The sequence below is a fragment of the Sus scrofa genome, chromosome 13 (assembly GCF_054392235.1).
Source record: "Sus scrofa isolate SSC_HxYL_T2T_F1_AM1 chromosome 13, Sscrofa_HxYL_maternal_Yorkshire_Landrace_v2.0, whole genome shotgun sequence".
NCBI classification, from domain to species: Eukaryota; Metazoa; Chordata; class Mammalia; order Artiodactyla; family Suidae; genus Sus; species Sus scrofa.
This window is the reverse complement of record NC_139395.1, coordinates 165,884,362-165,901,940: the sequence shown is the minus strand read 5'-3', so window position 1 is coordinate 165,901,940 and position 17,579 is coordinate 165,884,362. Positions and strand designations below refer to the sequence as shown.

The 17,579-nt window shown below is 38.6% G+C and overlaps 2 protein-coding genes across 52 annotated transcripts in view; one reads left to right on the top strand and one right to left on the bottom strand.

The window, feature by feature from the left end:
* HHLA2 (HHLA2 member of B7 family) overlaps positions 1 to 16,042 on the top strand; it is a 140,132-nt gene extending 124,090 nt beyond the window's left edge. For 28 of the 49 annotated variants that reach the window (XM_084991483.1, XM_005670246.4, XM_084991477.1 and 25 more), the window contains 4 exons: positions 7,573 to 7,890; positions 9,098 to 9,217; positions 12,270 to 12,325; positions 13,109 to 16,042. In XM_084991483.1, the coding sequence (XP_084847609.1) occupies positions 7,573 to 7,890; positions 9,098 to 9,217; positions 12,270 to 12,325; positions 13,109 to 13,156 (542 nt within the window). In that variant the 3' untranslated portion in view covers positions 13,157 to 16,042. The remainder of the gene's footprint in view (positions 1 to 7,572; positions 7,891 to 9,097; positions 9,218 to 12,269; positions 12,326 to 13,108) is intronic. The other 21 variants (XM_084991489.1, XM_084991476.1, XM_084991487.1 and 18 more) reach the window with 3 other exon arrangements.
* MYH15 (myosin heavy chain 15) overlaps positions 14,807 to 17,579 on the bottom strand; it is a 179,610-nt gene continuing 176,837 nt past the window's right edge. For all 3 annotated transcript variants that reach the window (XM_084991405.1, XM_084991406.1, XM_084991407.1), the window contains one exon: positions 14,807 to 16,130. In XM_084991405.1, coding sequence (XP_084847531.1) covers positions 16,116 to 16,130 — 15 coding nt within the window. In that variant the 3' untranslated portion in view covers positions 14,807 to 16,115. The remainder of the gene's footprint in view (positions 16,131 to 17,579) is intronic.

Below are 17,579 nucleotides of genomic sequence, written 5' to 3'. Positions count from 1 at the left end.
TAATTTGATACCATTTTTCCAATTCTGAGGAAAATTATTATTTTATATTTCATTAGAAGCAAAGCACATTTTTTTTTTTCTGTAAATCTCCATGGTATTGGGAAAAAGGGAGGTTGGCTATCCTTTTTGGCCTTCTCTTCCCCTGAGTTTTTTTTTTTTTTAATTTAAATTTATTGAAGTATGGTTGACTTACTATATTAGTTTCAGGTATAAAACATAGTAGATAGTTTTATAGACACACAGCATAGTAGATATTTTTATAACTGTACAAAGTTATTATAAATATTGATTATATTTTTTGTGCTGGACATTACATCTCTGGGACTTATTTTGTAACTGATGATTGTATCTCTTTTTTAAAATTGTTGATGTGTAGTTGATTTACAATGTATTAGTTTCTGGTATATAGCAAAGTGATTCAGTCCATCCATGCTGCTGCAAATGGCATTATTTCATTATTTTTTATGGCTTAGTAATATTCCCTTCTGTGTGTGGGGTGTGTGTGTGTGTATACCATTAAGCTATCCTATTGGTAGAATTTCTTAAGATGAAGATATTAGGTGCTGGTAAAACTTAAGACTTACAAACACCCCCCCCCCCCACACACACACACCCCATTCTTCTTTATCCATTCATCTGTCCATGGATATTTAGGTTCCTTCCATATCGTGGCTATTGCAAATAGTGCTGTTATGAACATTGGGATGCATGCTATCTTTGAATTATAGTTTTGTCCGGATAAATGCTCAGGAGTGGGATTGTTGTATATATGGTAACTCTGTTTTTAGTTTTTTAAGGAACCTCCATACTGTTTTCCACAGTAGCTATACCAGTTTACATTCCCACAAACAATGTAGGAGGGCTCCCTTTTCTCCACACCCTCTTCAGCATTTATTATTTGTAGACTTTTCAATGATGGCCATTCTGACTGGTGTGAGGTGATAACTCATTGTAGTTTTGAGTAGCATTTCTCTAATAATTAATGATGTTGAACATCTGATAGTTTGTATCTCTTAATCTCCTTTACCTATTTCACTCCCACCCACCCCCATCCCTCTTCCCTCTGGTAACCACTAGTTTGTTCTCTATGTCTGTTGATCTGTTGGTTTCATTATATTTGTTTGTTGTTATTTTTTAGATTCCACATAATAAAAATATTAAGTATCTTTTTCCTCTGTCCACTTATTTTTCTAATCATAGTACAATCCAAGGCCATCCATCTTGTCATAAATAGCAATATTTCATTCTTTTTTATAGCTGAGTAATATGCCATTATGTATGTGTGTGTGACTTGTATCTTCTTTATTCATTCTTCTGTTAGTGGGCATGTGGTTGCCTCCATCTTGGTGTTGTAAATGATGGTGCTGTGTGCCATAAACACTGAGGTGTCTATATCTTTTTGAATTAGTGTGTTTGTTTTCTTCAGATAAATACCCAAGGGTGGAATTTTATGGTAATTCTATTTTTAATTTTTTGAGGAACATCCATCATGTTCTCCATAGTGCCTACACCAATTTACATTCCCACCAGCAGTGCACAAGTGTTCTCTTTTCTCCACATCCTCACCAACACTTGTTATTTTTTGTCTTTTTGATAACAGTGATTCTCACAGGTGTGAGGTGGTATCTCATTGTGGCTTTGATTTGCATTTCCATGATGATTAGTGATGCTGAGTATCTTTTCATGTGCCTGTTACCCATCTGTCTGTTTCCTTTGGAAAAATCTGTTTCGGTCCTCTGTCCATTTTTACATCAGGTTGTTTTTTGACATTGAGTTATATGAGTTCTTTAAATGTTTTGAATATTAAACTTTTACCAGGTATATCATTGGTAAATATCTTCTCCCATTCTTTAGGTTACCTTTTAGGGTTTTTTAATGGGTTCCTTCCCTGTGCAAAAGTTTTTAAATATGATTAGGTCTCATTTATTTATTTTTGTTTTGTTGTCCTTGCCTAAAAAGACACATCAAAAAAAAATATGGTTAAGACTGATGCTGAAGAGCTTACTACCTATGTTTTCTTCCAGGAATTTTATGGTTTCATGTCTTACAGTTAAGTCTAATCTGTTTTGAATTTATTTTTGTATATGGTATGAAAAAAATTCCTGTTTTATTCTTACATGTTGCTGTCTAGCTTTCTCAATACTAATTATTTTAAAGAGACTGTCTTTTCTCCATTGTATATTCTTGTTTCCTTTGTCACAGATTAATTGGCCATATGTACATACGTTTATTTCTAGGTGCTGTATTCTGTTCTGTTGATCTGTCTGATTTGTAACAATACCATACGTTTTGGTTAATATAGCTTTGCAGTATAGTTAGAAGGAAACACAGTAACTCCAGCTTTGGTCTTTCTTAAGATTGTTTTGGCTATTTGGATCATTTGTGTTTCCAAAGAAATTTCATAATTATTTGTCCTAGTTCTGTGCAAAATGCTATGTGTATTTTGATAGGGATTGCTTTGAGTAGTATGGGCATTTAACAATGTTAATTTTTACCATCCATGAACATAGAATATCTTTCCATTTATTTGTATTATTTTCAGTTTCTTTCTTCAGTGTCTTATAGTTTTCAGATTATAGATCTTTCATCTTCTTGTTAGGTTTATTCCTACATATTTTACTTTTTTATTTGATCATAGATGGAGTTGTATTCTTAATTTCTCTACCTGATAGTTTTTTCTTAATGTACGGAAACACAACCAATTTTTGTATATTAACTTTGTATCCTGCAAATTTACTGAATTCATTTATTAGTTCTAATAGTTTTTGGTGATATTTTACAGTTTCCTATATATTGTATCATGTCATCTGCAAATAGTGACAGTTTGACATCCCTTCTGATTTGGGTTGCCTTTTATTTTTCTTGTCTGATTGCTATAACTAGGACTTCCAATCCTACGTTAAGTAGAACTGGCAAAAGTGAGCATCTTGTCTTGTTCCTGATCTCAGAGGAAAAGCTTTCAGCTTTTCACCCTTGAGTATGATATTACTTGTGGGTTTGTCATATAGGGCCCTTTTTATGTTAATGTATGTTCTCTCCAAACAAACGTTGTTGAGAGTTTTTATCATAAATTGATATTGAATCAATTTTCTGCATCTTTTAAGATGATGTGATTTTTAGCCTTTGCTTTATTAAGGTGGTATATCAGATTGATTGGGGGATAATTCACACTTGATAACATACAATCCTTTTATGTGTTGTTGAATTAATTCAGTTTATAATATTTTGTTGAGTATTTTTGAATCTGTGTTCATTGGGGATGTTGGCCAGTAATTTTCTTTGCTTAAAGTGTCTTTATTTGGTTTGGTATCAAGGTAATATTGGCCTTATAGAATGTATTTGGATGTGTTCTTTTCAATTTTTTGAAATAGTTTGAGAAGGATACGTATTAACTATTCTTTAAATATTTGGTGGAATTCTCCTGTGAAGCCATCTGGTACTGGATTTTTGTTTATTGGGTTTGTTTTTTGTTTGTTTGTTTGTTTTTTACTGATTCAATTTCATTACTGGAAATCAGTCTATCCAGATTTTCTTTTTCTTTCTGAAATAGTCCTGGAAGATTTTAAGTTTCTAGGCATTTATACACTTATTCCAGGTTGTCCAATTTGTTGGTGTGTAACTGTTAAGAGCATTCTCTTACGGTTGTTTTTCTGTGAAATTGCTTGTAACTTCTCTTTCATTTCTAATTTTATTTAAGACCTATTTTTCTTGATGAATCTGGCTAAAGATTTTTCAGTTTTGTTTATCTTTTCAAAGAAACAGCTCTTAACTTTATTGATTTTTCTTTCTTTTTCTTTTTTTTTTGGTCTGTATTTCCTTTATTTCCATTCTTATCTTTATTATTTCCTTCTTCTACTAGCTTTGGGCTTTATTTATTCTTCTTTTTCTGTATCCTATGGGTGGAAAGTCATGTGATTTGAAATTTTTCTTGTTTCTTGAGGTAGGCCTGTATCATGATGAACTTCCTTCTTAGAATTGTTTATGCTGTGCACCATAAATTTTGGAACATTGTGTTTCTATTTTCATTCATCTTAAGTTTTTTTTTAATTTCCTCTGATTTCTTCACAGAAACTTTGGATTTTTAGTAGCATATTGCTTAGCCTCCACATGTTTTTATTATTTTCAGTTTTCTTCCTGTAATTGATTTCTAGGCTCATACCATTGTGGTCAGAAAAGATGCTTGATATGATTTAAGTCTTAAATTAGTTGACACTTCTTTTTTAGCCTAGCACGTGATCTATCCCGGAATGTTCCACGTGTACTTGAAAACAATGTACATTCTGATTTTGTTTTTGTATAGCATGCTCTCCAGTTATCTATTAAGTCCATAGGTCTAATGTATCATTCAAGACCATTTGCTTATCTAGGAAGGTCTTTATTTCTTCTACAGTCCTAAATGATAATCTTACTAGGTAGAGTATCCTAGATTGTAGGTTTTTTCCTTTCCACATTTAAAATATATCATACCACTCTTTTCTAGATTTCAGTTTCTGCTGAAAAAAATTGGCTGATGGTCTTATAAGGGCTCTCTTGTATATAACTTTGTTTTATTCTTGCTGCCTTAAAAATTTATTTAATTTAACTTTAGCCATCTTACCTATGGATCTCTTTGGGTTCATCTTGTCTGAGAATCTGAGATTAATAGACCTTAGTATCTGTTTCCTTCTTCAGATTAGGGAATTTTTCAGCCATTATCTTATCAAATATGTTTTCTTCCCCATTTTCTCTCTGTTCTCTTTGTGGAATCCTTATAATGTGAATGTTAGTATGCTTGATGTTGTCATGAAAGTCCTCTTAAACTATACTCATTTTTATAATATATTTTTTGTTGTTGTTCCGATTGGTTGATTTCCACTATTACGTCTTCCAGATAACTTACGCATTCTTATGTATTACCTAATCTACTGTTGATTTCCTCTAGAGTAATTTTCATTTAAGTTACTGTATTCTTCAGGTCTTAATGGTCTTTTTTATATTTTCTAGTTTTTTGGTTGAAGTTCTCACTGTGTTCCTCTATTCTTTTCTTGAGTTGGATGTGCATTTTTATGACCATCACTTTGACCCCTTTATCAAGTAAATTACTTATCTCCATTTTGTTATGGTTGTTCTTTCACTTGGAACATATTACTCTTCTTCTCAATTTGTTTAGCTCTCTGTGTTTATTAAATTATGCAAAACAGTTACCTATCCCAGTCTTGAAGGTGTGTCCTTGTGTGAGAGTGTCCCAATGCAGTTTCTGTGTGACTAGTGGCTTTGGTGGAAGAACTTAGGTGAAGCAAGCATAGGGAGGGACCTTATATGGGGGATAGCAGGACCATTGCCTTGTCAGGGGTTGACTGGAGCTGGGGTGTGGGTTGGATGAGCAAAAGTCAGAGCCTGACATGGCCTTGGGCTTCTCCCAGGGTGTTCCTGGGGCTGGTGCCTTGGCAGGGGTGGGGTGTAGAGCCAAACCCAGCATAGGCCAGGGCTTTTTCTGGGGCTTGTTGGGGGGATTGCATTGGTAGGCCCAGGCTGGTGCTAGGGGGGAACTAGAGCTGGAGCCTGGGGCATAAGCCAGGGCTTTTCCTGGGACATGTGAAAGCTACTGCCTTGGTAGGCATAGGGTTGGAGCCAGAGCCTAGTACAGGCTGGAAGGCATGCTGGGGTGATCTTGGAAGGCTGGCTAGAGAATCAGGCATTTTTCAATCTGCTTCCTCTGCACTGGAACTGGGAGTGAGCAAATTTGTATACATTCCCTTTAAGAGTGGAGTCTTGGTTTCCTACAGATTTCTGATTCTCCTAATTCTAAGCCCTATTGTTTTTCAAAACTAGTTTAGGGGGCTTGTCTTCTTGGTACCAGACCACAGGGCTGGGGTGCTCAAAGCCCTTGCTCCTTAGGGAAAATTTCTGAGTTTGTGCTATCCAGGGTCTCCCTCATGGGTTTGGACCCTGACTAGATCACTTCTCTTACCCTCCTCTCCACTTTGGCGTGTTTTTTTTTTTCTTTATATCCTTAGTTATAGATGAGCCGTTCTGGTGGCTTTGAGGTTATTCTCAGAGTTATTCTATATGTAGTTGTAGGTCTGTACGTAGGTGTGTTTGTGGGAGGAGGTGAGCTTGGAGGGGGGGGGGGGGCTTCCTACTCTGCCATCTTGGTCCTGCCTCCACCCCTGAGTTTAAAGTTCTCAAAATGCTCACCAGGAAGACACTAAAATTATGAGTGATTCACCACCTTTACATGATTTCAGTGGCATGGGCAGCCAGTGTTCATTTTTCATCAGCCAGGTAGCAGTGGCAACATGGGAAGGGTTTGAAAATGTTCTCATCAAATTGTGAATATTTTCTATGGAAAATCATATTTTCTTGTGTTTATTCAGAATTGAGTATCCTGAAGTTCCAATAGTTTCTTAGGGTCTATGCTATTTTGTCTTGTTGAGGATCTCCTATGTGCCAACCTTTGTTACTTCTGGACCATGAATTTAAGAATGTAGACTCTTAGTCACTTCTGGATGCACAGCATCTAGTACAAATATGCAAAAATAAAACTAAACCAGCAAGGTAGCATACAAAAGGAGTGATTGGTTCTGTTCACTGTGGTTGGGTATGAATCAGGTTGTTACAGAACATGTGCCTAAGAAAGTTGAGTAAGGGCAGAATTTTAAAAGAGTAGTAGGAAATTGCAGTAGAACATAGGCATTCCAGGTAAAAACCATACAATATGCAAAAGCATAGAGGAGTAAATGTTGCCTGGATTTGTGGAAGTATAAGTGATTAGGGGTGAAACTAAAGTGTCAAGAGCTAAGCCTGGAGAGGAAGGCAAACACCAGATAAAATACCTTCATCCTGCAAAGGAGCTTAAGCAGACCCTGGAGGTAGTATGGAGGTAAATAAGGATATGAAGCATCAGAGAGAATGGGAGTTGGATTTCAGATGGCTTTCTTTGGCATCACTCAATCGCAGCTGGACTACAAAGTAGGTGAGTCTGGAGCCAGGGAGAATAATTCAAGGCATTCTATAGAGGTCAGCTGACAGAACCATGAACAGGAAGGACAAGATGGAGCTAGTTTTGGAGAGGCAAGCTGAGAATACCCAGTAGAGTCCCTGGTTTAAGAGCTCAGTCCAGTGGGTATTACTTGCACACAGGTGGAAATATACTCCTTCTGTGCAGAAGAGACTTTGTCCAGAAAGAAAGATTAAGCAGTGATTGAGCGCATGAAAGCAGCAGAGAGTACTAGGGAGTGGATAGTGACAAGAAGGCATCCCTGGGGAACACCGGCATTCAAGAGGTCAACAGAAGAACACTGAGTTCAAAAGGCTGGTAACTGGTAGCAACATTTTTGAGTGATCACTGTCAGGGTGTAGGAGTTAAAAATCACGTGTGTCACTCCCCTTGCTGGCCCAGGCTGAGGCCTCCTTGAAGCCTAAACTTAACCTTGGTGGGGCTTTAAAATACTGGTACTAAAGCTCTAAGAAACCCCACAGCACAAATATCTCATTGTTTCCAAAAGGTATCTTCAAAGATTTCTAAGTGTAATTTGGATAATTCATTTGAAAATTTTGTTCTCATTGATGTTTACTTTTCTGTCCTGTTAGATGGCTTTCGTAAAATGCAAAGTGAAAATGTTTTACTCTCATGTGAACCTGAAAACAGTTTTTTCCTTCCAACACAAGACTTTGTAGTCACTTGGTCCAAAGTGGGAAGTGAGACATCTTCTGTCCTGGCTTACTTTCTGAACTCCTCACAAAAAACAGTTGTCAACGAACCCCGACTTTCATGGAACAAAGAACTGATAAACCGGCATAACTTCTCTTTGACTTTGAAGGATCTTAGTCTTTCAGACAGTGGGGAATATTTGTGCAATATTTCTTCCAGCAACTATACTTTACTGACCATCCAAACACTGCATGTAGGTAAGTTCCAAGTAGGGTTGGATAGTGGGTTTGGGGTTTAGCTATAGAGATTGTCAACATCAAACAGAAAAATTAGAGTGGCATTTTGAGAATATCTTTGAATAAAATTTCTGAACATACTATCTACAGGGATACTTCTGGTCAAGATAGTAGGCAACCTCCTTCCTTAAACCACATAAAAGTCCCACATTGGAGAAGGAAAAAATTACTCCCAGAAGATTTCCTTTTTAGGGTTGTAGGGCTTCAGAAATGAAGAGGGAGCCTACATGTTTTGTGATTCTGTGGGCTGAGCATCTTCAACTTCTGCTTCCCACTGTGCCTAATATGTGCCTCAGAGTCTAGATTTGGGGAGTTTAGGCTATATGGGCACAGTAGAAGGTTAGAATTGGGGCCCTGCTAGATGCTGGGAAAGTGTGCTCTCTGGAAACATCAAAGGATATTTGAAATGCTAAATGTATGCCTGACTCAGCTAATTTTTAACTTCTATTGATAGCTAACTGCCAAAAACTCATTATTTAAACTATTTCTAGTCCAGTATTCACAGAGTCGTGGAATATGTACTCATAAAGTGGACTTTCTAAGTCAGTTGGTTACCCTTATTCTTGAGCGGTCAACTTGACTTCATGGGAGACGTGGCTCCTACTCAGCTCTTCTCATTTCCTCTGCACTTTTTACCTCTACTCCTCTAGGATCCTGTATTCTTGAAGCCCAGGATACACTGCACCCTTCCTTTATCCCCTAAGAAAACACTAGGGTGAGGGTAGTTTGCCGTCATAATTATTCCTTTGTGAAAAGTGTGTTAATTCTCTTGGTTACAATATAAAACAATAGAAGCTTAAAATGCAGTGAAGACTCATTGCCTCTCAAATTTTCAGACTTTTTCTCTCCTGACTCTCATCCCCACTCTGCCCCAAATTGGGTAACATCACAGCTTTTGCAGGTTTTCCACAGTAGAGACATTGCGACTGGGAGGTATTATTTACACTCATGAAAAACACTCTGGTCAAGACAGGGTTGATGGTCCTTATCTTTCATGGGTCTTTTCATTAGGAAAACCCTTTTCATTGATATGAAATCTGCCTCTCATCCAGAACATGGAGAGTTTTAAAAACAGCAAACATACTCTACCCACCCATCTATATATTTTCCTTTATTTTCTGGTAAATTTTCTTCCAGCTTATAGATTATTATTTGTTTCTTTATTTAGAAGTAGATCAAAGAACAGTTGTCAGGATAATTCTTCCAATTTTGGTGGCAGTTTTGGCAGCAACTTTGGTGCTTTCAGTGGTAACTTCAAAGTTAAGAAGATGCATCTGTTCCTGCCCAGGTAACACCTCACAGAGAACTTGGGTTTGTTCCTGGTGTACAGGTAGAGACATATCAAAGATACCATGCAGTGCCACACCTACAGTGCTGCTCAGCATGTAAACAGATAGGAATTTTCTGAAGAGTTGTTTAACTTTTTCAAAAATTCTTTAAAAGGCTCTCATACTATCTACTTCTAGGAAATTATCCCGAGTTAAATGGTCAAAGACACAGCAAGCTATATCCAAGCACACCCATTACATCACACTGCCATTACTGCCAGTTTTTCTATTTTAATAGATAACAAGGGATTGATTAACTGCATTGAAAGACACATGCTATTTAATTTGTTTCATTTGTTTTTTGCTAAAGAGATAAAATTTAAATCTGGCAGTAAAATAATACACAGGACGGTCTGAATAGCCTTTCAGTGAAATATACCTGGAAAGAAAGAAGACATAATGTTTAAAAAAAAAAAAAAAAAAAAAAAGGTTGCCTTTGTAGTTAGGTGCCCCCTCCTCACCACACACCTGCCCAGGTACTTCGCTTATGTCAGGACTTCCTTAAGTCCTTAGGCTGATTTCTTTTTTTTTTAATAATTATTTTTTCCATTATAGCTGGATTACAGTGTTCCATCAATTTTCTACTGTATAGCACAGTGACCCAGTCACACATATATGCACACATTCTTTTTTCTCACATTATCATGCTCCATCACAAGTGACTAGATATAGTTCCCAGTGCTATGCAGCAGGATCTCATTGCTTATCCATTCCAAAGGCAATGGTTTGCATCTATTAACCCAAAATTCCCAGTCCATCCCACTCCCTCCTCATCCCCCTTGGCAATCACCAGTCTGTTCTCCATGAGCTGCTTTGTTTATCTTTGAGCTTTATCCATAGTTGCTACTGCTCAGAACAGTATTGTCCTTTATGGGTCATTTTATTTTAATCCTTGTTAAGTTAAAAAAAAACAAACAAAACTTTTTTTCTAAATTTTCTGTGACAAATTTGTGTTAACTTATAGTAGTTTAATTACTTGTAGTAATTTATGATACATTTATACACCATGGTCATAGGATTTCTTAAAAGACTTGGCTTTTATTAACAGAATTAGATCTATGAAAAACTTAGATTTATTTACTTCCATGTTTTCCAGATTGGGAAACTAGAATCTGAAAAGGTAACTCAAGGCTAAGTAGGCATGTGAAACAGACTTATATACACCATCTAAGATGACCCAGCTAACTAGTGGCACAGGTAGCTCTAGGCCCCTAGAATCTCTCTTTTATTTCATAATCTCTCTGATAAAGCTCCAAGTGTCCTGGGAGGTTGAGATAGATCCAGTGTCCCTTCTTCCAAGTGATATTTATCTACTGCCCTTGCTGAAGTTAAGGTTATTTGATCACAACAGACACCATTATTGAAGGTAGGATTTTAAGGGTGAGCAAGGATTTTGCCAATTGTAGCCCTTGTGATTGATTGTACTAATAGGAGCCCTTGTGATTGATTGAACAATTGATTGTACCCCTTAGTTGCTGCCCCCATCCCTTAGCTGCCAGAATTAGAAAAAGCTGGCAGGTCATTGGTAGTCTAGTTTGTCCCTCACAGGCAAACCCTAATACAATGATACTTGTGATTGGATTAGGTTTAAATTAGAGGGAGGGGGAAGTACATATTACTCAAGAATGACAGGTCAGGAGTTCCCGCTGTGGTGCAGTGGGTTAAGAACCTGATTGCAATGGCTAGGGTCACTGCAGAGGTGCGGGTTCCATCCCTGGCCTGGAGCAGGGGTCAAAAGATCTGGCATTGCCACATCTGTGACATAAGTCACAGCTGCAGCTCGGATTCAGTCTCTGGCCTGGGAATTTCCATGTGCAGCAGGTGCAGCCATTTAAAACAAAACAAAAAAACGACAGTTTAGTTTCTACATTGGACATGTGCATAAGTGAGGTTCCGACACAGAACACCTGGCACACCCAAACTGCACAAGGGGGAGCACAGAAGATAGTGCCTTCCCCCAGAGCTTTGCCAGCAAACCTAAACTTTAAGGGACAAGGAGAAGGGGCAGTGCACGGAACCTGAAAGGGTAGTCTTGGAAAACCAGCTGCATCGTAAGGAGGGCAACCTTCACTCAAAGGACACAGCCAGACTAAGGTGACCTCACAGGGAAGGAGCTGGAGTAATAAATACCTGACTTTGCCCTTCTCTCCCTCTGATCTACACCCTAACTGGAAACCAAAGGGATGAGACACCTGGCAGGTGCCACCCATCCAGATCAGCTTCCCGTGGCAGAGAGCAGGATGGATTCTGATTCTGGAAGGAGCCATCTGGAGATATTAGCAAAAACAGTGTCAGGGTATCAGTCACTTAAAAAGAATGTTCCATAGTTCTGTAGTTAGGTGGGCTGAAAATATATTTCAAACTGTAACGCTAAAAGCCATAAAACCTCCAGGTCCCTGGTTGTCATTTTGTATGGCTCATATATTTTCTTTGTAAATTCTCTTTCTTTTTTCTCTTTTGGCCATGCCCATGGCATGCTGAAGTTCCTGGGCCAGGAATTGAACCTGAGCCACAGCAGCAACCCAAGCCACAGCAATGACAACACACTATTAAATTCTGTTTTCCATTATTCTGTTTTAAAATGCCCTTAGTATAAATTATCCTGGATTTTTAGCAAGGCCCAGAAAGAAGCTCTTCCTTGAGAAATGACATTATGTCTCCTTTTCCTTATCCATCCCCACCTTGGCTATTTTCCATTGTTTATAAATGGTAGGAATCAGGCCAAACAATCTTGAGCCAGGAATTGCTGATCCAGTTGAACTGCCTTTATCTTTGCTTAGAGCACCTGAATCAGCCATAAGAATTTACTGCTATTTGTTTCTGATGAAGTATTTCTACATTAAATGCATTTTTAATGCTGTTTGTTGGGGGAAAAAGGGATATCAGGAGGGGAGTAACTAAGGTGATTCTAATAACATTAATATACTGAGGTGGGAATAAGGGAGAATTTGGGTGTTTGCAAAGAGTTTTATTTTGTTTTTTAAGTTCTCTCTTTTTTTTTTTCCCCTCTAGAAGAGCATTCTACTAACCAGAGATCTTGCAATGCTGGAACTGCTGAAGAAACCAGGGTAAGGCATTTCCTTTATCATTTATAGTATAAGAATGCTGCTATAAAAAGGTAATTGAGGTTTTGACTGATTCACACATCATCATGCAGGACTTTTATGGCGGAAAAAAAGGTGAGAGGGATTGCAGGATAATAGAACAGGGGGAAAAATACAATTGAGCTTTTCCCACTGCCTGTAATTAAACAGGCTCTACATGCTTAAATAAGTGGTTGCTCTTGTCATCGCATACTGTTCTTTGTAGAGAAGCTCTCAAATGGTACTATGCACCACTATACTTATTCTCTGATGGAAATGTGGGATTATACAGGAGTGGAAGGAAATGTAGATAAATAAAGGAGAGAAAAGCAGACTACAGTTTCTGCCCAGACTCAGACTGCTGACCTTCCGTACATTTCTAGCCACTTCCAGATTTTGGGAGAACTGATAATTTGCTTATTAATTATAGCTTGATTTTATACTTCCTCTTTGCTGTATACCTTTTATTATTTATGAGTTCCATGAATCAGAATATAAATAACAGCAAAGAGTGGGGTAAACTTGTTTTTCTATTTGTTAAAATCACAGGAACATCTAGTGGGGAAAATAAAATTGACTTTAAAGACCCAGACTTCATAAATATTTATAACTATCTCATGGATCTCTGATTACAGATGCAAATAGTAGCTTAAAGCTCCCCTCTCCCCAAAACCAAAACAAAATATCTCCGGCATTAAATATTTAAGATAAAGATGGTTATTCTGATATGAACAACAGTCATTTAGAATCCCTTTTTCTTGGTTCTAGGCTCTTTCAGATCATCCAGCCAGTATAAGAAATGAAGGCAGGAGTTGACAACACAGCACAGATATCCTTAATATCCAGTGACCTCATCTCCCCTTTCTTCCCTTCCATGCCAGCGATGGCTTGCCATGACCTAGCTTGTGATACTGGGAAGAGTATATTCTCCAAAGACCTAAGAATTATTCACTGACCCCCCTACACACATCGAGATTATGATCCTGGATCCCAAGGATTCCAACTCAGCTGCTAAAAGAACCATCTCATTTGTTTACATCCCTGCTGCAGTCAGCCCAGGAGGCTACAGCAAGGTTTTCACCAGGAACTCAGAAGAAATATATCATTAAGAGATGATTCAGAAATCTACTCATCAGTGATGGGTGAGAGGTAGGGCCAGAAATCACCTTCATGAAAAGGTGAAAACCAGGGCCTGGAAAACAAGGCAACTGATTTGCTAAAGTGGTGTACTCTATTTTTATATGAATGGTTAATATCAGTTTAACCAAGATTTAGAATGGTGAGTCTTAGGGACCCCAAGAGTAAGGGTATCAGTATTGCTAAGACCACCTGGGCAAAGAGCCCTCAAAATTGACATCTCTGGGAGTTCCCATTATGGTGCAGTGGAAACAAATCTGACTAGCATCCATAAGGATGCAGGTTCAATCCCTGGCTTCACTCAGTGGGTCAGCAACCTAACATTGTCATGAGCTATGGTGTAAGTTGCAGACGCAGCTTGGATTCCTCATCGCTATGGCTGTGCTGTAGGCCAGCAGTTATAGCAGTTATAGCTCTGATTTGACTCCTAGCCTGGAAACTTCCATATGCCATGGGTGTGGCCTTAAAAAGCAAAAAAAAAAAAAAAAAAAAAAAAAGATGTCTCTGGTTTGGGTTACCTTCCAACACCAGGTTTCCATGGCCGAGTGACCCTAGTTATGTAGATAATTTGATTTACTCTTCTGGCTCCATTTTCATACAGTTAATCAGCTTTCTAACAAATTTAGATTTTCATGTAAATTTTTATGCAAAGAGAATTGATAATTCAGCTGACTAGATGATCTGTTCCCCTTAATTTTATCACTGTATAAGAAAAAGTCTAACCAGGATTTTTCTGATTTAGTCAAGTTTTTGACCCTATAATTTATAGAAGACCAACCCTTAATTGTGCATTAATGTCCATCAGCTGGGCTCATTTCACCTTCTACCTTGCACATAGTTTTGTTGAGTTCAGTATTGTTGAGTTCAGTATTGGCTATGATGTTGTGACCAGTGTTTATCACAAACAAGGGACATTTGGTGAGGAGAAAGTGCTCAGAACTGCTCTAGCTTTCTGTAAGAGGGTGACACATTTGAAGACCAAAGCCAACACATCAAGGATGATAGACAAGAAGGAACCTGTGTCCTTTCAGCCCCTGAATTAATCTTCGAGTCAGGAGTTCCCAACCTGTCTCAGTGGAAATGAATCTGACTAGCATCTATGAGGACACAGGTTCTATCCCTGGCCTTGCTCAGTGGATTAAGGATCCTGCATTGCCATGAGGTATGGTATAGGTCCCAGATGCAGCTCAGATCTGGCGTGGCTGTGGCGTAGGTCAGCTGCTACACCTCCGATTCAACCCCTAACCTGGGAACCTCCATATGCTTTGGGTGCGGCCCTTAAAAAAAAAAAATCTGAGTCAGATTGGATCAGAGAGGCAGACTGCTAAGGATGGTAGAATAAGTATTTATTACACAGATTCAATGTTATACAACTGTTGGCATTGGTGAAGTCTATGCCAGGCTGACCCCCACTCTGGATCTGGTGATGGGCCTGAAGTCACTGTAGGTCAGGAAAGAGAACTGGACATGGAATTTATAAGAACAAACCAAATCCCTTGCTCTCTCAGAGAACCTCCAAAGTCAGTGCTATGAGTGACCTGTAAGTAGCTGGCCCCCATTGCCATGGGGCCACACATATGCCTAACCAGGACTCTGGGAGGCTGGAGGACTCTGAGAGTAGCTATGGCCTGTCACTGCTAGCTTACCTTTCTAGCCTGGGGTAAATACTTCACAGTGCTTGGAATCATACGTTGACCTTGTGAGCACAAAAAAACAGCTGCTCCTTCGCTTCTGCCTCTCTCTCTGGTGCAAATTTCTCTTGTGACCAACATTAATCCAGAACCACACAGAGAAGGGAATTCTGGGAAGTGTACCTCCAGTTTAGCCAAATTGGTACAATACAGAGACAGCCTACTGAACATCCGGTGTGGGAAGTTGCTTCAGTATTGCACCCGCAAATAGCCTACATGTGTGCCAGGTAGGAGGGTTTTACCTACCAGTTAAAAGTGCCTAACTGTGAGTATGGATTGCTAAGCCTGTTAGTGGCTAACTCATGGATATAGAAATGAGTCAAGCAGAGTTCACTAACTTCAGTAGGGTCCTAGTCTCCATGGACTGTAACACAGCTCATGTCTCCCATAAATATTACTCATTAAGAGGCAATATGGACAAAGTATTTTTTAATATCAGAATTTAAAAGATGTTTGCATCTATTTAATCTTTCATGTGAAATGTTTACTTGCATCTGAGGATCAAAAATATCCCCATTAAACTTGGAAGCAATACTATTCCCTTTTATTAGTACATTTTTCTAATCTTTTTTAAATGTTTCAAAAATGAATGGATATATCAAAACAAACAGATGTATAGATACAGAGAACACACTAGTGGTTACAGGTAGAGAGAGGGGAAGAAGATTAAGAGGTACAGACTACTAGGTAAAAAGTAAACAAGACACAAGGATGTAATGAACAGCACAAGGAATATAACCAATCTTTTATAGTAACTTTAAATGGAGTATAATCTACAAATATGGAATCACCACGTTGTAACCCTGAAACTAATATAACACTGTAAATCAACTGTATTTCCATAAAGAACATAAAATGTATATTTCAAATGCAAGTTAAGTTTCTGACTATGAAACAGTACCCTCCTTGTACTTCGCCAGCCTCTCTCCTTCATAAGTGAGGACTGCTCATTCTTCACGAACCTGAAAAACAGAATATCTGTTCTGTGAGGTTCCTGTGACTTTCATCAGTGGAACACATACGCCCAGAACCAGGCCCAGTGCTTTCCAGACAAAAGCAGGCCTTAACCAACTCTCCCTTAGCTTCAAAGGGAGGCAGGGAACTGAGGCAATTATCTGCCTGAAAGAAAGCAGACACCAGTAACTTCCTGCTCATCGCTCAATTTCCTGCCCGCCTGGCTTTGCCAGTGAAGGCAGCGCCCTCTACAGAAGACCCCATGAAGCAGAGATGGTAGGTAGCCTCCTCACCAATTTGCTCCAAGGCCCTGACACAATTCTATCAGAAAACCTTTTCCTTTGGTTTATGACAGTTGGAAGATTTTCAGGCTTTCCTTTTGCGAATGGAAAACAATTAGTCATTGCACTGCCAAGGACGATTTTCCTATTCATCTCTGGCCTCTTAGAAGCAATTTCTGCCTCACTCATTTTATTCTTTGTTGGAAATAACTGTGACAAAGTCGAATGCATTACATCTGTTTCAGAGGCCCTTTGACCTCCTGCAGCTGAGTGCAATTGTAGCATGTGGAAAGCATTTCCCTAAACAAATCCATTACACAGGGTTGCTGGGCAGCTTCTGCACAGAAGACCCCAATCAGATGCCATAACACTTCTCAAATTGACGCCAGAGTTCAAACCATGTAACTGGACCTCTTCACATAGGCCTTATCCCTGAGATAACTTATTTGCTCATCAATAAGAAATTCTAGAGTATGTCAATGATGCATAATTCTCATATTTGGATCCTAATATATTCAATATAACCAATTTTGAGTCTCCGAAAGAGATCTTTTTTGACCTCTGATAAGGTAGTATTTATTACTGGCCATCCTGTCTACTTATCTTGCAAAGTTATTGGTAGTTCATTTATAACAAATAAGGAAGAAGCCCAAGCATGTACTACTTTTTAAAAAATGAAGTGATGGTACCTATGCTAAGTGCTCTATAGGCATTCTATAGAGGATATCCAATCTTTAATTCACTTCTCCTAAAGCCAGATCACATTTAAAAACACTGGGAAAAATCTCAGTGAGGAAACTGAGGCCTCCCTAATTGCTGTAGTATGAAATGTACCCTACCCCCAAATTCATATGGTGAAATTCTAACCCTCCCAGTGATGGTATTAGGGGGTGGGGCTTTGGGGAAGTGATTAGGTCATGAGGGTTGAGTCCTCATATCTGGGATTAATGCCCTTATGAAAGAAGACTCCAGAGAGCTTCTTCCTCCCTTTATATCATGTGAGCTTACAGTGAGAAGAGGGCTGTCTCTAAGGCAGTAGCCCTCAGCAGACACCAAATCTGCCAACACCATGACCTTGGAATTCCCAGCCTCCAGAACTAAGAAATATTTGTTTGTAAGCCACCCAGTCTCTGGTACTCTGTAATGCAGCCTGAACAGACTAAGACACTGACCCTG